Source organism: Marmota flaviventris, chromosome 8 (genome assembly GCF_047511675.1).
Source record: "Marmota flaviventris isolate mMarFla1 chromosome 8, mMarFla1.hap1, whole genome shotgun sequence".
In the NCBI taxonomy this organism is placed as follows: domain Eukaryota; kingdom Metazoa; phylum Chordata; class Mammalia; order Rodentia; family Sciuridae; genus Marmota; species Marmota flaviventris.
Genome location: NC_092505.1, coordinates 113,449,798 through 113,474,277, shown reverse-complemented (window position 1 = coordinate 113,474,277; position 24,480 = coordinate 113,449,798). Strand labels below are relative to the sequence as shown.

At 39.1% G+C, this 24,480-nt stretch overlaps 2 protein-coding genes across 2 annotated transcripts in view; one reads left to right on the top strand and one right to left on the bottom strand.

Moving 5' to 3' along the window:
- Positions 1 to 24,480, bottom strand: part of Gfm1 (G elongation factor mitochondrial 1) — a 41,074-nt gene that overhangs the window by 11,536 nt on the left and 5,058 nt on the right. Inside the window, exons 5-13 of the mRNA XM_027933823.2 lie at positions 24,306 to 24,422; positions 21,460 to 21,610; positions 17,930 to 18,087; positions 17,164 to 17,248; positions 13,522 to 13,659; positions 11,923 to 12,024; positions 11,279 to 11,335; positions 8,870 to 9,007; positions 8,093 to 8,175 (exon numbers count right to left, since the gene is read on the bottom strand). Coding sequence (XP_027789624.1) covers positions 8,093 to 8,175; positions 8,870 to 9,007; positions 11,279 to 11,335; positions 11,923 to 12,024; positions 13,522 to 13,659; positions 17,164 to 17,248; positions 17,930 to 18,087; positions 21,460 to 21,610; positions 24,306 to 24,422 — 1,029 coding nt within the window. The remainder of the gene's footprint in view (positions 1 to 8,092; positions 8,176 to 8,869; positions 9,008 to 11,278; positions 11,336 to 11,922; positions 12,025 to 13,521; positions 13,660 to 17,163; positions 17,249 to 17,929; positions 18,088 to 21,459; positions 21,611 to 24,305; positions 24,423 to 24,480) is intronic.
- Lxn (latexin) lies at positions 1,673 to 8,006 on the top strand. The gene is made up of 6 exons (XM_027933825.2): positions 1,673 to 1,893; positions 3,198 to 3,260; positions 4,499 to 4,676; positions 4,948 to 5,084; positions 7,421 to 7,483; positions 7,731 to 8,006. The coding sequence occupies exons 1-6, from the start codon at positions 1,765 to 1,767 to the stop codon at positions 7,827 to 7,829; spliced, it is 669 nt and encodes a 222-aa protein (XP_027789626.1). The 5' UTR covers positions 1,673 to 1,764; the 3' UTR covers positions 7,830 to 8,006.

Genomic DNA, 24,480 nt, shown 5'->3' with positions numbered 1-24,480 from the left:
AGTTTCAGGGACCATGTCTGAATTTGTGATTGAGAGGCTGCGGAGCCATGCAACATTGCAGGACTGTGTTAAGCACTGCACATGGACGGTCCCCCTTGTTCTTCACTACATACATACCCATGAAGCAGGTGCTCTTTAATCATCACTCTACAGATAAGAAACCCAAGGATCAGAGAGGCTAAGTCACCTGACCAACGTGACAGAGCTACTAAGAGGCACAGCCAGGGCCTTTGAACCCAAAACCGATGCTCTTAACCAAGTACTCTTCTAGAAGGCTAATGATATAAACTGATAACCACTCATCTTAAAACCTACGAGGAGGCACTGCATGAAGGAAGATTTTGCAGCAGTTTAGGTAAAGACACTGAAGAACAGAAACACTCTAAACAGACATGGTGACAGCAAAAGAGCCCTGCCCGCAGTCAGACCATTGCACGCTGTGAAAGGCAAGGTAGTTTTGACAAAACTTCATCCTCACACTTAAATTAATGTTAAATTAGAACTATGTTGGTTTTGCTGTTTATCTCTAACCTATAGACTTGTTTTGACTTTACAGTCATAATAAAGTTGCAAGCCACAGCCATTTTTACTTAGTTTTATGCTTATATAGTCACATAAGATTATAGTATAATCTACCTGATCCCAGAGAATCATAAATATTACTTTGAATCATAAATCTACACATTATTCAAGTCTGAGGATGGACTGAGTACTAACCATTAATGAAGCTATAAAACTTCAAAAACCCATTTTTAAGTAAAAGAGAAAAGAATCTCTATTTCCATTTCAACCAATTAAGGTGAAGTTCTAACCATAGGCCTGATGAAAAGGAACCTTACTTCCTGATCTTCAGCAAACCCAGAGAAATGCCTAAGCTGCAAATCTTTTAAGGTGGCAAAAGGAATAATTTCAAAAAACTGGATAGTGGAAATTCACTGCCTTCTAAAAGCTCTCCTGTTGAAGCAGCTGTGAAACCTCACTTTTGTCAGAGCTACTTCAATGTAGTCTGTTGTGTTCAGTTTTTAGGTATGTTTCAGAGCAAAATTTTCAAAGTGATTAGAGTCAGATGCATGGTGTTGTATCGAAAACCTCATCTAAGATCAGCAAAGGAGGAGTGGAGTGCAGGTGCATCTCCCCCTCCCCCAACCAAATTACTTAGTCCCCAATTTAGTTCTATAATTTGTAGTCTCTCATACTTGAATTTGGTTAGACCTGATCCAACCCCACAGAAAACTGAGAAAGAAGGGGCAAATCACACTACCTGTGACACCTCTGCAACCTGCCCTATGTAAGGCCCTGCTGTATTAAGAAAGTTGTGCTCTAATCTGAAAGAAAAGCAGGCAGACAGTCTCTTTTTTTAGTCTAATTCTTACGAGTTGCAGACTAATAAGGAAATTCATTAAATGGTATTTGAGTGCTAGACAAAGACAGCTTTTCAGAGCATAATTCAGTGCTGCAATCTTTTAATTTTATATCTAGACGCAGACTACTTAAGAGGCCCCAGCAACGCAAAGGCCAGAGAGCCCTGTTTGCCTAAGGGTTAAGGAGAGACCAAGTCCCCGCAGCCCTTAGAGCCCCAACTCCCTTCCTCCCGCCTGCAGGCGGCGCAGGCCTGGCAGCCGCTGGGCGGGCGGGGCCAAGGGGCGGGGCCACGGCAGCCTCCTAAGCGGGGAGGAAGTAGAGGGCAGCGCCCGCGCCGCCCAGCCCAGCCAAGGCAAGGCAGAACCTTGCAGCACAGAGCTGGGTCCAGGCAGCTGCTGTAACATGGAGATTCCGCCAGAACACTACGCAGCCTCCAGGGCGGTCTCGGTGGCCGAGAGCTGCATCAACTACCAGCACGGAACCCCCCACCAGGTGTTTCTGGTGCAGAAGGTGGAGGAGGCCCGCTTGGAGGTGAGTCCAACAGGACCTAGCCAGATGTCGGGTGGGCAAGGTGGGACCCGCTGGAGTGGTAGTGAGGAGCGAGTCCCGAGAGGGGTGAGTTGCGCAGGAACCGCCAGGTGTCCCTGGGGCAGACCCAGGATGAGGGAGCCTGGAGGTGGGTACTGCAGGGGTGCAGGCCTGGGCCCTCTAGCCCCCAAGTTAACGTTCCTGGGGTAGTCTAAGCTCCAGTCCCTTCGTTCGTTCTCTTCCCGGTAAGGGAGAAACGCCAATACCATTTCAGTGCCCACCCTGACAAGGAAATAGGGAATTACAGCTGACTTTAACACTTTCCCTAGGGGACACCATAGGAATCATTCAAAAAAAATCTTAAAACTGCTACTGTTTCTTATCTGCTAATCTGCCTTCCAAAGGACTCCACTGCCTAAACTGTAAGACCAATCCTTATTAGACCCTTTGACCAAAATGAAGGGGAACACCAAGAGCAAAAGAAGCTGACCTCCAAAGTCAGAAAAGAAAAGCCTCTGAGCTGAGCTTGGAGGTAACCACCATCACATTACATGGCTGCCTTTGGGCTGCTCCGGGCTGAAGGGTGCAACTGGAGGATGCTCGAGGCTGCAGCATGCCCACCTTACTAGATTTGGGTAGTCCCTCATTTTTATTTATCAGATATAATTTTTAACCACTGATGGTTTTCAGAGCTGACAGGGAATAGATTCTACTCCAAAACTGCAACAGATAGTACAAGTAGGGTAAACTCCTAATCTGTCTCTTGACTGACAAGTATCTAAATGTTTGTCTTACTCCTGTAAAAAACTGTTGAAGTACCATTTTGCAGGGCCACTAATACACAAGTTAAAACAGTACTTAAGTACAGCGAGTCTCCAAACACTGCAGTAATCTGCCTCAACATGGAATCCATGTTCACTGAACACTCGGAGGGCACCATGGGCTTTATGAAAAGTCTTTTAAAAGGTATATCCTATTTGTCATCTTTAGATTAAAAGCTCTTTGAAAATTATTTATGTAGAGAATTAAATTTTACAGATCTAGGGGTTGGAGTCTGATGATGATTAAAAAGTGAGCTGTGCCCTTTTTATTTGTATACTTCTCTTCTACCCTTGTCCTAATCCAAACAGACTGGACAGAGAATCTGCTCAATTAAATGTTAACTGGTGACATGCCTCTCTCAAGATGCATGGCTTTAATCATGCCCCTCACCAGCCAGCCCTCCTCTCCCCATTAAAGAAGAATGCATTTCCTAAAAATGTGACTATTTGACTTATTTTCTTTTTTACACATTTTCTTAAATTTAGGATATTCCAGGAAGAGGACACAAGTACCACCTTAAATTTTCTGTGGAAGAAATGACACAAAAAGTAAGTGAAGGGGCTGGGATGGTGGCTCAGTTGACAGAGCATTTGCTTAGTATGTGTGAGGCACTGGGTTCAATCCTCAGCACCACATAAAAATAAAATAAAGGCTTTGTGTCTACAACAAAAAAAAAAAGTTTTAAAAAAGTAAGTGAAATATCCTTTTGTATAAATAAAATGTTATTCTGAATATTTAAAATCATCTGTGTTGATCAAATCTATAGCATTTTAGATTTTTACTTTTTTTAAATTGTTGTGAGATCCTTGACTCCTTTAGTAAACACTGACCATCTAGTCATATGGTCAAAGCTTACAAGGGCCAGCTTTGTAAGCTTACTCCAAAATTTACTATCTTTGTGTATTCTGATATACATCCTGAATTATTTCTACTGAACTATTTAGAAAACAGACTATACTTCAGTTCAAATATATTAAGAAGTTACATGCTCACAGGCAGCCTGAGTTTATGTCCAACATGGCTGAGTGAAGTCATTTACTTTCCAGTCCTTTTGCCAGCATTTAGAGAAGGCAGGCAAGTGCTTTCAGGTATCCATGAGCAACACAGTGACCAACTGATACCACTGCTAAGGCCCTTTGTGGGGCAGAGAAATTTTAAATAATTATACATGTGTCGAATTATTTTAGAAAATTTAAAAGAAACTGCAATTTGCACCATAACCATCTTGGAATTTTTAAAACCCTGCTCTTTTTTGAGTCTAATTATGAAGAGATACAGACTAATAAGGAAATTCATTAAACAGTATTTGAGCTACTAGACAAAGACAGCTTTTCAAAGCATAATTCAGTGCTGCAATCTTTTAATTTTATATCTAGACACACACTGCTTTATCTGTGTTTGAAAGGAAATTATTTCAGGAGTAGGAAGTTAAGAGTAGTGGAAAAACTTAAAAAGTAACCAGTGTTGGGTTGGTATATAAATCCAGATTAAAATCTGATCTCACAAATGGATACTCCATTAATACTGAAATATACTCAAAGCTTTAGGTTTAGGATTTGTAAGATTGTGATACTTAAAAGTTGTAATTAAAAAATCCACTTTAGGGTACTTGCCTGTTAACTTTAGAAAAGGAATAGGATAGGCCCAATTAGATGTCTCTGAAATCAGGCACTCTGGGTCAAGTCTGAAACCCCTTTAGGGTTGATGCTCTAAAGCCATCTCACAGAATAATCAGTAATGCATGCCATCTCTACATCCGGATCTTTTGCAAACATGTTTCCAACAGCAAGTCACAGTGAACTGCACAGCTGAAGTACTTTACCCTCCAGTGGGACATGGCACTGCACCAGAAGTCTCCTTCACATTTGAAGGAGAAACTGGGAAGAGTCCAGATGAAGAGGATAACACATTCTATCAAAGACTCAAGTCCACAAAGGAACCACTAGAAGCACAAAATATCCCAGGTATATATAGGACATAGAAAAAAATGTTAAGATTAACCTGTATGCTCAAAATTGTCAGATGTTAACCATGTTGGAAATATCCTGGCTTTGACAACAAGATTAATTTCCAATGAAGCCAACAAAAAAAAGAAGCCTTGGAACTTTAGAGATCCATGGCTTAATTATTTTCTGCACAAATTTGAAGAAAACTAAGACTTAAAAAAATCTAGATTTTTTCAAAGGTTAGAACTGTATATGTGATATAATTACATTTCTCATGTCTCCCCACCAGACAGTTTCGGAAATGTATCTCCACAAATGAATCCAGTTCGGCACTTAGCCTGGGTTGCCTGTGGTTATATAATATGGCAGAATTCTACTGAAAACACATGTTATAAAATGGCCAAAATTCAAACTGTCAAGCAAGTGGTAAGTACTCTCTATAAAGCACATTATTGGCAGGATGAATGCTGACTAAAAGTATTGCAATTCACAGTTGGACAGTATTCTAGTCATTTTGCATTTAACATAGTGAAGCTGGTGTTTTGAAGAAGTCAATCCTGACTAGAGAATATAAAGAGTTGTAGGAAGAATCCAAAGAACAGCAACCGAACCAGTCACGTGGTTGGGTTGGCCAACAGACGCAAACCACAGTCCCCCTTTGCCTCCAAAGTTGGGCTCCTCTTCCCAGTGCCAGGTTAGTCTGCATTCCCTGGGCACATGCTGACAAGGAAGCATAACAGCAGCAAGGCAAAGTCAAGGGTCTCGTAATGAGCAGTACTTAGACTGCACCTTCCCAAGGCACCGCAGTCGTGATGGTTCTTCACCTTTCATGTTGGCTTGAAATATAGCTCTGATGCTTCACTCAAACCCTCTTCTTGAGCAAAAAGGTCTGTAGAGTTTTATTAGTAGAGGCAAGACAGAACCCCAGGCACCCAAATCCTTGCAATGACTGTCTTTAACGTGCTATGCACAGGTTCTCAGAACCACCTTCTATGGCAGTCACGTGAAGCTGAGCTCTCAAGAACAGTTTGGCACCCAATACACATTATTCCCTTTAGCAACCAAAATTCATGTTCCCATCACTTGTGCACTATCCTGGACTCTGCTTTTGTTCTCTGCTGAATGCTGGTGCCACTGGTACTTAAGAGATATGTCTGGCCTTTTCCCCAAGGCTCAGCTTGAAGAGCAGAAGCACTGCAGTCTCTGTGAAGCCTGCTGTACTGCCTCTCAAATAATTCCACTACTTGCTCCTGAGCTTGCTGCAGTTTTCTTTCATAACCCACTTAGTCACACTTTACAACCTCACATCCTGTTGCTAGCCTTATGTTTCCTTACGTCTGATATGACATCTATTAAGAAGTACATCTTTCTAGATCTTAAAAAAAATCTATGAATAAATTCTTTGATTTTAGCTTTATTAAGTGGTTAAGAAGAGAAAAATTTCAACTAGAACCTAATGGGAATCAAGAAACACAGAATGCAAAGAAGCCACAACAGTTTGAGTCAGCTCTATGAGAGAAAAGGACTTCCCTGCTGACTTGTTTCAGCTTGCTGGCGACAAACTGTGAGGCAGCTGGAGCACCTTTTCTCTGCAGGCTTTTGTAACCACTTTAGGCAACTATGGGCACTGGAGGGCAAGATGCCCAATTACAGTACTCAGAGTCAATGCCAAAAGCCCAGCCTACACAGCACAACATTTTGAGAAACAGATTTCACAGACATCAACCCTGCTTACAACATTCCCATAAGGGTACCTAAGCTTCAGTAACTGACTCCAGGTACAGAGAGTCCTAAAATCATTACTGTGATTTTTCAAGCCAAGTCTTTAGTAATATGTGTACAAGACAATGTTGGTAGTTTGACAAAAAACAAAAACAACAAACTCCTGAAACCCTTCACCAAATGATGATTTTTAAAGTATTAATGAAAATCTCAACAGAGGGGTTTAATCACAGCTTTACTTTCTATATATTATCTATCTTTACTTATTAAGATCCAACATATAAAAACCCTTATGTATGCACTATTCTTTGCTGATATTGTCAAAGGAAGGGTTACTTGAAGACACTACGAAGAGAGAAGAGTATGCTCTTATCTGACCCTAGGCCACACTGACAACCACATTTAAACAAAGGAGCCCCAGGAGCTGTGCTGCACCTTGGACTCTAGGGCTTGGCTCAGCACGTCACTCCTAAGCCTTACAGAGACATGTATGGCACAGCAAATCTCTGGTGATGGTTTTAAACTGTGCAAGCACAGCAGTTCTGTGTGGCTGATAAATACTTTTTATTCCCAAAATAATAAAGAGTATGGAACAAAAGTTTAATTATAAAATGAGATGACCACACTGATTATATATTACAATTTCCCATTTTCTAGAAGAGAATCTCTATCGTAAAATTGGCTTCTTAATGTGAACATTCATTGCTATGGTTTCTCTTAAGTGATAATTTTATCAACAATAGAAACACTAAAGGTTCTTAAGTAATAAGCTACACAGAATAAGGCTAAGTGGCTACCATAACATGGAAGGTAAAAACATACAAACAACTTTTAGAGTAACAAATAGAATAATCATGACTTTAAAATATAGTTTGACAGAATGCTTATTTAGAAGACTACTTTTTGTCAGGCTAAACTGAAATAAATCATGACACCTTTTTTTTTTTAACCTAAGTGGGAATATTATAATCATCTAATAATCAAAGCTCATTTTAAAATTAAAGCTGCAGTTTTAAACACCAGGCTTTTGTTTATCACAGCAAAGGAACGATGACTTCATTGAACTAGACTACATCATCCTGCTTCATGACATCGTATCACAGGTACAATATCACTTGTCTGTTCCATGTCTTTCAGAGCCACAGTAGGTTTTATTAATTCTATATCTAACTCGGAATCTGTGTAGACTCAGACAGGGACTAGGCTGAAACAGATTATATTTGTAGCAATCTAGCCTGCTTTTTGCTATTCCTCATGAAGACTGTGTTGTCACCAACAAAGTCTAAACCCACTGTATCTTCTGAATTGTTCTCTAAAATTTATCATACCACTACTTTTCCTTACTTCTAGGAGATTATCCCCTGGCAAATGCAAGTTCTCTGGCACCCACAATATGGGACAAAAGTAAAACATGACAATCGTCTCCCAAAGGAAGCACAGCTGGAATAAAAAGACCCTTCCATTGAGATGGAGTGCAGACATGTCTATTAATGATGTGCAAGTCAGTCCTCACTAGAATCTGGCCTGGGGGAGCCAAACAAATCCTGAAGTACCATTCTATATAATGTCATGCTTACAGTATAGAACTGTACCGATTCCATAATAAAAAATACTACTACATAAAAATGTCTTTATACCAATAATGATTTTGTACATCTCATAATTAAGTTACTGTTTCACTCTCACAGTGTATGATTACATTGCATACTTACGGGACAGGGGCAGTAATGGTCTCTCGAAAGGCAACTTTTGGCTTTCCTGTGATACAAGGGCAGCCATATTCTCTTTCCATTCTCTTAAAAAAAAAAAAAAAAAAGGGAGGGGGAAGATTATTTTTTTTGGCATAATGAAATTTTTAAAATGAACTGAAGAAAAATCCTAAGCAGCTTAAACATCCGAGTAGCATTCACTTAAATATAACAGATCTTAAATCACTGCAGTGTCTCATTAAGGATTAAATATGTGATATTTAATGCTTAATGTATACTTACTGCCAATTAATTTATCTGCTAAAATCTCACCACTATTCCATATTTTTCTGTCAGAATTTTCTACCTCAGCTTCAAAGAAATGGTCACTCCATAATTTCCAGTGACATATCTTTTGCTTTCATTTACATGTACATGTATGACCTTTCCCAGGAACATTCTTTAACTATCCTACAATGGTCTTTAAGCACGGACTTGAGAAGAAATGGCCTAAAGAGTGGGTACAACTGCCAGTAGTCTCCCAAGGCTAGGACCAGAAATTTTTTGACGTAGATGGATAATCTTGTTGCAAATCCTCTCAGCCCCAATTCTAGAACTCCACAATACTGAACAACTGAAAGCAAAAAAATAACTGATACACAGTGGAAGAAACTGTACACCACATGTGGATACAAACCAGAGTGAAACTTGGAGAAGCATGGAGTTTACAGTCATTATACTGAGCATTATTGACTTAACAGTAATTACATAACCCCACTTAACTTCCTGGTTAGTCATTACCTGAGCATAGATTTCCAGGTGTAATTCTCCCATTCCAGATACAATAGTCTCTTTGCTCTCATTATCAAAGTGCACTTTAAATGTGGGATCTTCTCTTGTAAACCTGCCAATACCTTTTGAAAATTTTTCCAGATCATTCTTTAAAAGAAGGAAGAAAAGTCATGTGTTTTACAAAGCACAATGAGCAATGGTATTTTTTGAAAGAACATTACTGAATGAAATCAAATATGCCAGCAGTTAAGAAATAAAGATAACCCTTACCTAGCTCTATTCCATGCCTTTTTTAAAAAATATGAGCTTGAACACCACACAGCCAGACATCAGTGAATAACCAGCTAATAGGATTCTCTCTTCATGCCAAGACAGAGAACAGTAGTCCAAGACTTAACTCTATGCCCTTTCCTATTACACTGCAAAAACTTCATATGTGTAAAGCTACTCATTAAGTGGAAAGAGACTTCTGTTACATTTTAGAAATGCTACACATCAAAAGAAAACACTCAGCATATCTACCAAGACTCTCTCATAGATTCAGGAGGACTGACTGACTGTTAAGGCCAATAGTAAGGTGAACGGCACACTGAGACTCCCCCTTTCAAAATAGTCTGCTTGGATACAGTAAAATGCACCTTTAGTCCCTGATGTAATTCCACATGGTGAGCAGAATAACAGATCTGCAAAGATGCCCTAATCCTCCCAACCTGTAAATATGTTACTTCACATGGCAAAGAGGATTTTGAAGATGTGATCAAGGTTGCAGAACTTACAATAGGGAAATTGTTGTGAATTACCTGGGTGGAGTAAAGTAATCATGAAGACCTTTAAAAATGGAAGAGGAAGGCAGAAAGGAGGGTGGGTAAGATGAAGTATGGAAGAAGAGGCAGAAAGCTAAACACAAGAGGGACTCAACCCACTGCTGCAGGCATTAAAGATGAAAGAAAGCCATGTGTCAAGGAAGGTAGGCAGTCACTAGAAGCTAAGAATGGTCCTCAGATGACAGAGGAAATGGAGACCCCAATAATAGACCCACAGGAACTGGATTCTGCCCACAACCTGAGTAAGCAAGGCAAGATACTCTACCCTAGAAACTCCAAAAAGAACACAGCCCTGTTTGGTTAACTTAGCCCACTGAGAACATGTCAGTCTCTGACCTAGAGGACTGTAAAGAGTACATTTGTGTTACTTTAAGCTACTAAGCTTGTGGCAACCTCTTATGACAGCAACAGAAAACACGCCCCACACTGCCAGTATTCACAGCCACTGTTTCCCACATGCCTGGAGCTGAAGCATGCATTCTGCACATTATCTTAAACCTAACCTTGATGCTGAAAGATAGAACTATTCATCTTTTACAGAGGAGGGAACTATGTACAGAGAGGTCAGGTTCGTGGCAAGACTGGGACTAAATCCCAGGTTAGGGATCAGGTTGGTCTCTTGCCTTTCCCTGCACCAGCCAAATACTCTCAGCACAGTGGAAACATCTTTGCTGCACTGTCTGTGCCCCCTACCCACTTCCTACCGACGATGTCTCATGGCTTAATGCAGACACTTCATTATTTGGTTTGAAATAATTTACTCCAGCAAGCAGACACTTTTCCAACTTTTAAACATATAAACAACTCCAAAAAAAACAAAAAATTTTTGGATTATGGATGCATTTGAATTATCCAGTCAAATGTTTTACATAAACTCTGGACTTTGGGATGAAAACGCATAATATGTTTCATTTCTAACCTCGCTTTTCCAAAGGGAAATTTTGACAATCTCAGCAAAACACCTGGAACAAATTATGACATTTACTAGGAAGGAGGAAAGGCTGCACCTCCTGGAGTCTCTGGGAATAGGCAACCATTTCATGTTTCTTGCCTCCTCTACTTTCTCTTTTCTACACTGAGAAAAGAACTAGAAAACCTCATGATTTCTCAAACAGGTGAAGTATGGTCTCAGTCTATGTACTGAGACCTATGAAACCTTGAGCCCCCAAATAACATTTCCTCCTTTAACTGTTCTTTTTAGTTCTTTTGGTCACAGCAGTGGAAAAGCTGACTAAAACATCTACCCAACATGCACACGTACTTTACAATGGGTTTCACTAAAACTCAGGACAAATATTCTTATTTCCCATTTTTACATATTTTAAGAATGCAAGAAGGAACATCAACCACTATGACATAATAAAGAACTATAAAATAGTCTGGTGAGTATTAAAATACCACCATTTTCTTAAAAAATACTGAGGAATTATTGCCATCACACTGATAAATTTAAAAAGAAAATCTTAATACCAAAAGAGGAAACAGACCATTAGGACTGCTGTTTATCACAAGATACAATGTGTATTCCAGTACAGATTAAAAAAAGATCTCAAGTTTTTATTGTGATATAATGAACTTTAAATCAAACTCCTACCTTGTTAGAAGGCTTCATTGCTATTGAAATGACAGGATCAGGAACATGAATTGACTCCTAAAATATTTTTTAAAAGAACAGAGAAAAATTCAAAAACTGTATTAAACAGTACAGGATGGATTCATTTAATGTGCTACAATACAAAAGGACAAACACCAGACAACATCTTTAGCCAGACAATTTATATCTTGGTTGGTTTTTATGCTAAAAAGGGAAATATATTAATGTAATATATTAATAAAGCTGTTCACTAATATGATGAAACCATGAGCCCCCAAATAAGCATTTCCTCCTTTAACAGGGGCTGGGGCTCAGTGGTAGAGCACCTGTCTTGCACGTGTGAGGCAACGGGTTCGATCCTTAGCACCACATAAAAATAAATAAAGATATTGTGTCCATCTACAACTAAAAAAAAATTTTAAAAACACAGACTTCTTTTTTTTTTTTTTTTAATATTTATTTATTTTTTAGTTCTCGGCAGACACAGTATCTTTGTTTGTATGTGGTGCTGAGGATCGAACCCGGGCCGCACACATGCCAGGCGAGCGCACTACCGCTTGAGCCACATCCCCAGCTCCCCCCCCAAAAAAAACACAGACTTCTGGCATGCAAATGATAAAAAGCTTTGAAATGGAAGAGCTTACCATAGAAAGGTCACTGTTCTCTTTGGTTGTGAACGTGTCTCCACTAGCACAGTCAATGCCAAACAAGGCAAAGATGTCTCCAGCATACACTTCCTCAACATCCTGAGAAAAGAAGCAATACAAATCAAGACACAACTACAAAGTAACTGCACAAGAAAAACTACAGAAAAACAAAGCAGAACTTCCTTTTGCAGAGAGTAACCCATGCAGCACCAACCACCAATCATGCCAAGACAGCTTCTACAGGGTCTTTACTTAAGTACACCTCAACAGACAAGATTTTCCCCCTAATGGAAAACTCAGAGCTATGGCTTCATCACCTGAAGGATCTGAAGTATTCAATTAGTGACTGTGCCTCACAATTCTAAAGTTATTTTTAAAAAACATGCTGGGGTTGTGGCTCAGTGGTACAGCACTTGCCTAGCATGCATGCGGCACTGGGTTTGATCCCCAGCACCACATAAAAAAACTAAATAAGCAAAATAATAATACTGTGTTCATCTACAACTAACAATATTAAAAAAAAATTAAAAAGCATGTACTATCTGTGCTACCAAAGTTAGACAATGAGATCATAAAAACAGGCATGTACAAGGAAAAACTGCAAAGGAAGTTTTGCAAACAAAGGAAGCAAATGGAGCACACTATACTAAAAATACATTAAATTTCTCACAGAGGCGAGCAGTCAAAAACACAGGAAGGCTAAGAACCAAGTCCAGCTGCCACGCTTCCTAGCAATTTCCTCTGAGATTGACAGTCATACACAACAGCTATGGAGTGGTGATGCAGCCTTGCGTCTTGCTTTGATGACTACAGAGGGGTATGTATTTTCTTGAAAAGGCTATGACAAGCACTCATCCTCCCAGCCTGCCCCCTGCTGCCTATCTCACAAAGCAGCAGAGATTTCCGACTTCAAGTCAGCCTATTCCTCTTCCCAAGAGAGATAAAAGTCATGGCCCCTCCCCCAAAATTCCTAAGATTTTGCTTAGACTGAAGAATTTCTCCAGGAACACAGGGCTGGACGGTGGAAGAGTGGGAGTGGGTGCAACCTCATGTACTCGGGGTTTCTGCCAAGCCCTAACCAGAAGGACTAAGAAGACTAGCACAGATTCAGAGCCAACTCAAGCCCAAAGTCAATGACCCAGACTGGACCCTGAGCAGATTTGACCACATGGCCCTGCAAGGGGATCTACAACAAGACTGAAAGCTCTAAGGTTAAATAGGTCTTTCATACCACCACATTTCAGAAAGTAAACATACTGAACCATGTGGAAAATCACATGAATGTGCAACTACATTCTGCTGTTCTAAATGCCTACCTAGTACACTCACTGCTGCTCATGAGGAGAGTGCTGCACCTTGTGTGGAGTCCTAGGGAACAACCTGTCCTTTCACTGCAACCTGGCCATGGAAGAAACTCACAACCAGTGGCAGGCAACAAGCCCCACACCTGCCTATCTGGCTTACAGCAGCACACTCCTTCAGAGATAGCACATGCAAGGAAGATGCGTGTATTCAACCAGAGGTTGTTTCCTAACAGGGCGGGGGCGCCAGCATAATTGACTGCTTCCGCAGGGATGGTGCACATCCCTCACTTGCCTCCATCATGTCAGCGTGCATGCGCACTAGCCGCTGCACTCGCACTCTCTTTCTGGTTCTCGTGTTGTAGATGGTGTCACCCTTCTGTAGCAACCCCTGGTAATTGCGGACGTAAGTTAACTGTCCAAATCGACCCGCCTAGAAGTCAAGATGGGGTGTGGTAGAAGAATAAAGAGAAACGTAAGAGTCAAAATCAAGAGAAAAACTTCTCAGCTACCTGCAAATACTTTCAATTTTAGTAGCCCATCTTACATACATATCAGTTTATCATCTCAAATTACATGACACTGGCTTGGAAAACAAAAGATATTAAATGGTTGCTGCTGATCCACCTTTTGGTATCATAACCCAGAATACTTTTTATATTTCCTCTGAAATAAAGGTTATTAGCAAAGAAATTTGTTTATGTAAGGAAGTACACCTTTGCCTTCTAATATTATTTCTTAAGTTCAGTTTAATACTCTAAGACAGGAAACAGAAATGAGGCATGATTACTGAAAAAGCAATTTAAAAAACCACAAATGGCAGGAGCATACTACATATCTAAAGCCGCCTTTGGTAACCACATGGAAAAAACACAAGAATTCTGTGAAAGGACTGAGTACACTAACACTGACCAAGTAAATACATATTTAAAAGCTGCCAGTTTTTACTAAGTTAATTTACAGGCTTAATACTATAGCAATAAAATCCAAACAGATCTTTAAAATTTAGTTTATTATTTAGATTTTTGGTACTAGGAATTGTATCAAGAGTGCTCTACTACTGAGCTATAGCTCCAGCCATTTTTAAATTTTGAAACAATCTAAGTTGCCCAGGCTGGCTTTGAACTTGTTATCCTCCTGATTCGCCTCCTTAGTTGCTGGGATTATAGGTGTACACCACTGTAGATTTTTAAAATTTGAGTAATGATTTAAAAATTCACTCAGTTAAAAACAAATTTTTCAAAACTATGGTAAAAAGAAAATAACCTTCACTAATATAAAAATGCTAAGTGCTCAAAAAGTACAGAATCAGAACAATTAGACTTAACAGTCCATAAGGTACAATATAAATATTTAAATATTAAATGTTTGTCAATAGATGATAAAGGAAACATGATGAATCAGTGGAAAAGAAAGAACAGAATTGTTCATAAACTGGCAACTAGACAACTGGTTTCTATTTGGAGTCAGAAGAGATACATTAAAATCTAACTCACAACATACACCAGAACCAAATTCTAGCAGGATCAACAATGGAAAAACAAAACCATAAGAAAGCAAAGGAAACAAAAGTAAACACTGACAAAATATATACAAAGAAGAGGGTTTCTAATGTTAAAAATGATAGAATGACTAAAGAAAAAGACTGATATATTTGACTATAAATTTTAAACTGCTAATTATTTTTTAAAAAATCAATTTCATTAGAGAAAGCTGGTATAAATAACACATGTTTCTCCAATAAGAAAAAAAATAGACAAAACAAAAAGACAATTAGAAAAGAGAAAATCTAACTGCATTGTAAATATACCATTGAGAGTTCTTTGTCAGTGGGAAGTAGCGCAAGATGAACACTACATGATTTTTCATTAATTAAATCAATAAAATCATAATACTCTGTACTATAGTCACTGAAATAACCATAAATTCTGAGAGTGTGAAAGCAATCTGAAGCAATCTGGTAATATAAACTAATACATTAAATATTAAGATTTTTTTGTAAGTTGAATTCAGTAATTACTCTTCTAGGAAAACTTCTCACTGCAATGTTACATTTTAATTTAAAATTACTTAAACTATTTTTAACACTTGCAGCCTATCCAGTATTTTCCCCATTAAAAATATTAAGAACAGAAGCAATACCCCAACAAAAACACATTTAGCACTGAGCCTTGGATTCTAATACTGCTATCCAGAAAAAGGAAACAGGACTCCTTGGAGAAATGGCTGCTTTTAGGGCTGGGCATGGAATATACAAGACAAGCCTGAAGCACCCTGCAGTGACAGGAAGTCAGGAAGTGTTCAACACAACAAAACACTGGAAGGGGACACTGGAGCCAAGTGCAAGAGCTCCCTATGGCCAAGCCTGGCCAATCTGAGCAACAAAAATAACATATTAGGGATTATAACTTCAAGTACAAAGTAAATATCCATTAAGTTCATACCAATAAAAATAAGTGACCAACTGAATAAATAAATAAATGGGGGAGAAGAGCAAGTCTCCCATACCGAATTCCAACCACCCTATGTAGATTCTATTCTCTTAAAAATGTAGAGGGTAATTTCCATCCCAAAGTGTGAACGGAGAGGGACTTCTTCTAAAGAGTGCAGTAAGAAGAGCAAAGAATCACCTGGTAGCAGAGAAACCTGATAAACCCTACCCCAGCTAACATAGACAATGACAAGCCATGGTGACAGTCTGTGCCCTTAATGTGATGTGACAAGAATGACACTCTATCTTTGCAGTCATCCTCCTATAAACATATGACCCCCATCTAATCACTAAAGAAACTCGGGGGGCAGTCTACAAAGCATTTGACTAGCACGTCTCAGAAATAGCAAGGTCATAAATCAGAGAAGTCTAAGAAGCTGTTACAGTCTAGAGAAGCCTAAGGAGACGTAGGACACATGATGGGACACTGAGATAGAAATGGGACATAGGCAAAACCCAAGGAAATTTGAATAAAGCATGGATTTTATTTAAGAACAATATATAAAATACTGGTCCATCAGTGGTGACATCTTTCCATGTCAAAAAATATGCATCTAAACACAATTTTTAAAGTCTGAGTAATATTCACAGTAAAGATATACCTCAATTTATTAGTTGAACTAGAATTCCTGCATTTTCAATTACTTCTAAGAGTTCCATTTTATCAACAAAGATGTGAGCAAACTAGAGCTAATATTAGCACATGACCCTTCATGAGTTCCTGAGGACAGATTCCCAAAAGCAAACCCACTGTTATTTACAACAATGAAAGCCTGGAAACAAAAATGTGCAATAATTACAAAATTTTAAGCAAATGATAGTATATCTAAGAGTATTAAGTTGCCATTTAAATGTTTAAACTCTTTTTTTTATATTTTTTTTTTAGTTGCAGTTAGGTGCAATATCTTTATTCTATTTATTTATTTTTATGTGGTGCTGAGGATCAAACCCAGGGCCTCGCATATACTAGGTGAGTGCTCTACCACTAAGCCACAATCCCAGCCCCAATGTTTAAACTTTTAAGGGCTGGGGTTGTTACTCAGTGGTAGAGCCTAGCATGTTTGAGGCACTGGGTTCAATCCTCAGCACCACATAAAAATAAAGTCATTCTGTCCATCTACAAAACAAAACAAAAAAAAATTTAAATGTTGAAACTATTTATAGAAACATGGGTCATATGTATTATGATGTTAAATGAAAACAAAAGTTATAAAGTAGTATGATACATAAAAAATCTATTATTTTAAACCACAACGAGAGGAAATGCTTCTAAAAACACGGGACTGTCAACCCAAGAACTTCTGAAATTCCTTATTTGTTCTTTCTACTTTTCCTGTTTTCCAAATCTTTCATATGAGGTATAGAGTCATTTTGTGATAGGAATAGACCCTAAAAGAAAATAAAATTCCTACTGACAGAAGTTAAATACACTAGAAAGCAACTTACCTCAAGTTTAAAAGCCAGGCCTACAAATGGGTGGGAGTTATCCCTTTGGGAGTTCATTAAGATTTTGGTTTTCTCTTTTGAGTCACTGAAAATAAAATAAATATAAATCTTTGAAGTAAAATATTTCAAATTTATTTTATCAGCGTATTATCCAAGAAAAAAGCACACATGACATTTCTGACCTCACCCACAATAAAATTTTACTGAAAGAGATCAGTAAGAATTAAGTACTTAGGGCTTAGTTTCTACATAGAAATAGGACCGGAGTACACTAAAAAACTGAAAAGGTTTGATACAGAAAGAAAAATAATAAATAAGAGCTTAAAAAAAGTTTATTTCTTAAAAATATTTCTTAAAATTAGTTCTGACTGGGATAGGGATGTAGTTCAGAGGCACAGCGCAAGCCTAGCATGCATGAGGCCCTGGCTTTGTTTCCTAGCAGGACAACAAAAAAGAGTGTGTGTGTGTGTGTGTGTGTGTGTGTGAGAGAGAGAGAGAGAGAAAGAGAGAAGAGCTAAAAGGAGCTGGTCTCAAATGAGAAAATCTTCTAATAATATAAAGCTTGAGAGACAGACGGTACTTCTAACTCACAAACATGATAGGGAACTTGAATAGCAAACATCTTTCTATATCCCAAAATTGTTACCCAACTAGAACTGTGATCAATTTTTGCAAATTATGAAACAAAGTTATAAATGTGACTAGAAGACTCATTCTTAGGGTCTGAAGTTTTTGCATAAATTAAGATCCAAGTGCCAAGACTTACTTCTCCTGATTGAGAACAGCATAATTCGGGACCTCCGATGGATCTGGGAGATATTCTAGAACCGCATCTAGAAGAGGTTGGACTCCTTTGTTCTTTAAGGCACTTCCCAAGAAAACAGGAGTAAATGATCTATTTAGAGTAGCCCTTCGGATTGCAAGCTTCAAAAAATGAAAGAAAATTAATGATTCATTCATGTTAACATTTCATTTTGTGCTTCAGGGCAATTACAAACCAATAAATGAATAAAGTGAACTGACACTCTTCAGAAGAGTGTTGACTCTAGTGGAGACCAAAATCAGGCCCCAATAACTTATAACTTAAGGTCAAAATACAATAATAATAATTCCCTTTTTCACACTTAACATTCCTGAAATCACTAATTTTTTTTTTATCAACTTGTGATTTGGCAAAAAAGTATGTACACATAGAAATTAGATCAATGCAAACTGTATACTAATAAATGTGTAAAACAGAGGAAAATGCAATACATATGCAAAAAAAAAAGATCTATTCGCAGGTAACCTATTTTAAGGAGGCACAGAGAACTGGGCAAATCGGAGAAGACAGAAGGGCTTTTACTAAAAGCCTTTGAATGTACTTTTTTAATTAAACTGTATGAAAGTAATATCTATTTTTAAAAAATTGAATATGCACAGAAAACCAAACTGTACAAACCACTCATAAATGAACAGGATAGTAGCAGACTCTAGAAAAAGGACTCCTCCCCCACCCCTTGTGCAAGCCCAATAAAGGTGTTCTGCAGGCTGAGCGAGGGCTGCTCAAAGGCGACGTGGTGGAGTGTTAGCTCTAGCAGCTGGAAGATGCCAAGAGTGCAGCGGTTGCAAATCGCCATGGCAGAAATATGGCAGCATGCAATCATTTCTTAGTCGTCACAAAAAAACACAGAACTGGTTACCCCAAGACACTTCAAGGAGAACATGTACAGACATGATTTCTAAACATTACTACAAGGAAAAGCAGCACAAGAGCTGAGCACAATAAAAGAGGGTATAAAAAGAGGCAATTATGGCTGAAAACTGTCTGAAAGCCTCACTTCTGCTCGTTAGGAACCAGAAATTGTTAGGTCACTAACTACTTAGGCTACATTAGCTACCATGAGCTACCAGGTCACATCTTTGACTCCCCACTTGCCCCAAATATACAAGTACGGACATAAGGCCATCTTATCATACTTACTTTACATCTACAGAACAAAGAAACACATGAGAGTGGTAGGTAAATAGAAACAAAGAGACTGAAACATGCCCAACAAAGTCTGTTTCCCCAGTGCTTGTTTTCTTAAGAATCACTGCTGCCTCTCCATGTTCTTGGTAGCACATCCTACCACAATCTGGAAACAGAGGACACCATGTGCACCGTGCAGCAGAGTCAACAGGACCACAGCCTTCCCGGCAAAGGCTGCCTGCAAGGTTGGCCTATGCCTGCTCTCTGGGAACTCGGATTTCAGGAGGGTCCTCACCAATCTCAGAACTGGCAAGAATGATTTGCTGTGCACAACATGGTGTGTGCTAAACACTTGTTTTCTTTATGGAAATTTGAGTTATGGGTATGAGCTAGGTAGAAGGTGTTTATGCAAGGCACCCTGTCTCTAACGAGCTTCCCTAATGGCCACACCCGTGCCAGAGGACCTCAGCAGTCCTGGGTAATTCCACTGGGAGAGGACACTGTTGGCTACCCATGGCTTCATCTCATGTGCCATTTTCCTGGGCTGAATTTGCTATGTACCCTTTCACAGGAAAAGTCACAGTAATGATGACTATGTGCTGAGTCCTGTAAGTCCTAGTGAATCACTGACCCTGGGAGTGGTCCCAGAGAGCCCTTTAATAGACTTTAATAGTTTTGGGGAAAACTAACTTGTCTTTTTAAAAGTTGTAGTAAAACCTACATAAGATGAAATTTACCACTTTTACCATATTCAAGTGTATAGCTTAGCAGCATTACATACACTCACCAGGTCATACATCCATCCCTACCACCCATCTTCAGAACTTTTTCATTATCCCAAACTGAAACTGTATCTATGAAACAGTAACTCCCCACTAACCCTCCCACCAGCCCTGCTGTGATAGAGGTGGAATGACAACCTATCTGTTCTTTTGCAACTTGGCTTATTTCATTTAGAATGTCTTCAAGACTCATCCATGTGGCAGCATGTACCAAAATTTCTTTCTTTTGTGTGTGTGTGTGTGTGTGTGTGTGTTGCTGGGGATTGAACCTAGGGCCTTGTGCATGCGAGGCAAGCAGTCTACCAACTGAGCTATATCCCCAACCTCCAGAATTTCACTCTTTTTAGATCTAAAAAAATACCACATTTTGTTTATCACTCATTCACTAAAGGACATATGGAATATTTTGCCTTTTGGCACTTCAGGAGTGCAGCTACAGTGACTGAATATAACTGCTTGAGACCCTTCTATTTCAGATATACCCCCAGAAGGAAAACTGTTGGATCAAATAGTAATTGTCTTTCATTTCTGAGGAACCGCCATGCCATTTTCCACAGTGGTGCACAAGGGTTCTAACCTCCACATCCTTGCCAGCAGCTCTTATTTAGTTTGTACTGCTTGGAATAAGACCCATCCTAATGGGTATTAAGTGGAATCTCATTGCTGTTTGATTTCCATTTCCCTAATGATCAGTAACGTTTAGCATCCTTTCTTGTACTGACCATTTATATATCTGCTTTGGAGAATGTTTATTCAAAAAATGATTATCGGTCATAGACAAGAATCTCCCTATTTTTATAGAGCTAACAATCAAGTGAAGGAAACAATAAGGCTTCATGCAATGTTTCCCAATATTACAGCAGTGTTACTACCAAGAATGAGCTGTTAATACTTAGCAACCTCATATCTTAACCTGTCTTACTGCTATAACTTTTTTAAAAAATATATTTACTTTTTAGTTGTAGGTGGACACAATATCTTTATTTCATTTTTATATGGTTCTGAGGATCGAACCCAGTGCTTCACATGTGCTAGGAGAGCACCCTACCTCTGAGCCACAATCCCAGCCCCTGCTGCTATAACTTTTTTATATTTATTTTCTCTTTTTAATAAGGACATAGCCAAGAGGTTGACTGTTTCAGTATCTTTTTTCTAGAACAAATTATGACCCCTTTCTCATTTGAAGACATTACACAACTAGCTACTTTCAAAAAAAGTAATATGACATGCCAAATACTGTTCAAGGAAGCAGATATGTTAAATAAATTTCACTCATATCTTGTTAATAAAACCTGTGCATAAAAGCATCATGTGCCCTCCCCCCAAAAAAGAAGGAAAAAACCCTATCTGCTAGTATAAGAATTATATTGATCCTTTCTTTCTTTTTGGAACCATGAATTGAACCTAGTGGCACTTAACCACTGAGCCACATCCCCAGCCCTTTTCACCAAGTTGCTGAGGCTGACTTTGAACTTGCAGTCCTCTTGCTTCAGTCTCCTGAGTTGCTGGGATTACAGATGAGGGCCACCACACCTGGCTAAGAATTATTTTGAGAGAACTTGCCTTTAAGTCAGAGATGGAGGGGACTTTCTCCTCTAGGAACAGCTCCCCAAGCTGCTCATCTGAGTTGGCAACACATTCAATCAGCTCCTGCCGGTGGTCTGCTGCAGCAACCCTCAATTCAGCAGGAATTTCACCATATCGAACAGTCTGACTGAGAAAAGAAACATTTCACTTAGTACTTTAATGGTATTCAGTTAAACATACAAAGCACCATTGAGAAGATATAATTAATGGCTAATACATTTTTTATAGGTAAGGAAAAGCATGATATATTTGTACTCAATCAGCAAATATGACTAATATGTCTTTAAAATTCATTCAGAATAGTGGGCAAAGGTACTTTAAACAGCAAAGCAACTTGCTCAGGGTTGCACAACTAGCACATAGAGGAGCCAACATTTAAAATAGTCCACTATAATGAGGGAAAAAACCCTTCATTTTTTAATAGAGATCAATTCTACTTTTATGTCAGCCAAATTTTACAGAAGATTATGCTAAATGATATAACGCAAAATCCTTCCCAATTTAATACAAACTAGTCTGACCTCATTCTAGAAATCCAAAATGAGTATATACTATAAAATCAAAACAATCACTTGGAAATGTATCAACTAAAGCAAACATTAAACTTCTTTTCAATGTAGTTACGGAACCCATTTTATTGCATCCTAACTGGAAAGTACATAATCTTGATTTTTATGTTTGAAGTCCATCTGAGCTCTTGAAAAATCCTACAAACCATAAACTTGTTTATCAGAACATCACATTCTCTAGCAAGCAGGATTAGAGATCTCACTCTACTCCTTTTTTAAAAATAACAACCCTGACTACAGTTTGTAGTAAGTAAGGTGGGACAACATGGCATATTTCCATCTTGAGACCTGTCTCCACTCTAGGAGCAAAGCAGATAAAATCACCAAAAAAAAAAAAACAAAAAAAAACTTGCAAAGTCACCATATTTGCTTATTTAACAAGTCTGAAAGTTTTTCAAGGTGTTTATAAAAAAAATAAAAATTAATGCAAAAATAATTAGCTTTTAAGAAAACACATTCTTTAAGACAAAAGATAACTACAGTTAGAAAATAATCCTTAACATCCTGAAGAACACCCTTCACAGCCTTGGATCTTGACTCCTTCATCCAGGCAGGCTCCACAGACTTCAGCCTTCCCTGCACCTTCTGACAGACAGACACCCCATGCACATTGAGAAGCCCCACCTGTCATTCTGATGTAAAAGAACACAAAAGGACCTCTACCTGAGAAACAGCTACCTGATAATTCCTTGCAAACTCTAGGAAGTGGAGTCCTTCACTCATTCAAAAACGCCTTTCTGAGTCCCTGCCATGAAAAAAGCTGGACTGTAAAGCAATAGCAACAGAACCTTGGGCCTTATGTTAAGGATGACAGGTCAATGCAGCCATCCTCACTTAGCTGTCACACAGGGAGAGGAACCTTCTTTTCTGGGCAGCCTGTATCCTCTTCCTGCCTACAAGCTGGCTGATGAGAACAGAGTTCACAGTTCAGGATCGCAGTGTCACTCCCCTACCTGTCAGACCTGTGATTCTAACTTCACAGCAGAAGGAGGAGGTCCCTCAAGCAGCAGCAGCTCTGGAGAACCTACCCCCTACCGGGCTTGCTCCCCAGAACACATGACTCTCCACATCACCAGATCTGTATCCTCAAAGTGTGATCTGTAGCAATACAGTAGTGCATTGCCTGAGAACTTTCCAAAAATACAAATTCTAACCCCAACACCAGAGCTACTAAATCAGAATCTCTGGAGGTGAACCCAGGCTACCTGTTTTAATGAGTTCTTGATTTGTATGAATACTAGGATGTGATAACCACTGGAAAATGACAGTAGTGTGCAGGCAGAAGTCACTGAAATGTTGACTAAACAAATACAACATGGAAAAGCTACCAAGCTGGGCAGAGTGGCACACACATTAAGTACTTCCAATTACTCAGGAAGCTGAGGCAGGAGGGTCCCAAGTTCAAGACCAGCCTGGGTGACTTGGTGAGACCCTGCCTTAAATAAAATAAAAAGGGCTGGGATATAGCTCAGTGGCATAGGGCCTCCCCAGCATCCATGAAGCCCTGGGTTCCATCTCCAGCACCACATGAAGGAAAAAAAGTTATAAACTTGCTTCTTGCATTTCCTAAACCACATTCACACAATTGTAAGTTTTCACATATGAACTGTTTTACCTTTGTAATACCATGAAGCAGGTACAGCAAATACTTAACAATCCTTATCTCTCCCTATTTTTACCACAACACCCAAGACACAGCAATGCTGACTTTTAAGTCCACAGCATGAGTGAATGAAGGGACCAATGAACTAGAGGGAAAGAGACACTAGCAGTTCAACCCAGAAGCGCTCACCCTGAAAGCACCCACATGTAGCAACATGATTGGAGCAGTTGCCCGAAACCTAACATGCTCTCTGTCAGAATGCACACCGAGAAAACCAGGACCAAAGGAACTAAAATATAGTCCCTCTGGAGAATATTCTTCCAGCCACGTTTCTAAAATATGTTTACTGTACGTTTAAAGAGCATACTCTTGCCACTTTGGTGTTTTCTAAAGTATATATAAGGATATATTTTTAGTTAGGCACGGAGGCGCACGCCTGCAATCCCAGTGGCTCAAAGGGCTGAGGCAAGAGGATCATAAGTTTAAGGTCAGCCTCAGTTACTCAGTGAGGCCCCAAACAACTTCACAAGACCCTGTCTCAAAAACAAACAAAAAAAAGGGGCTAGGGATGTGGCTCAGTGGCTGAATGCCCAGGGGTTAAATCTTCAGTATCAAAAAAAAAAAAAAAAGAGTGTCTTTTTAGCACTTACCCAAAGTCTCCATCAAAAAAGATGGCGCGTTCCTCAATGAGATCTATAATTCCTCGAAAATTACCCTCCAAACCAATGGGTATTTGCACAAATGCTGCATTATGACTTAGTTTAGACCTGAAAGATAAAAATACCCTACTTACTTTTCTTCTCTTAAAATCTCTTTCAAGTAACA

Coding starts and splice junctions, on each gene's coding strand:
- Lxn (XM_027933825.2), top strand. CDS start 1,765: ATGGAGATTCCGCCAGAACACTACGCAGCCTCCAGGGCGGTCTCGGTG. Junction 3,261..4,498: donor TGGAAGAAATGACACAAAAA/GTAAGTGAAGGG, acceptor TGTTTCCAACAG/CAAGTCACAGTGAACTGCAC. Junction 5,085..7,420: donor TTCAAACTGTCAAGCAAGTG/GTAAGTACTCTC, acceptor TGTTTATCACAG/CAAAGGAACGATGACTTCAT.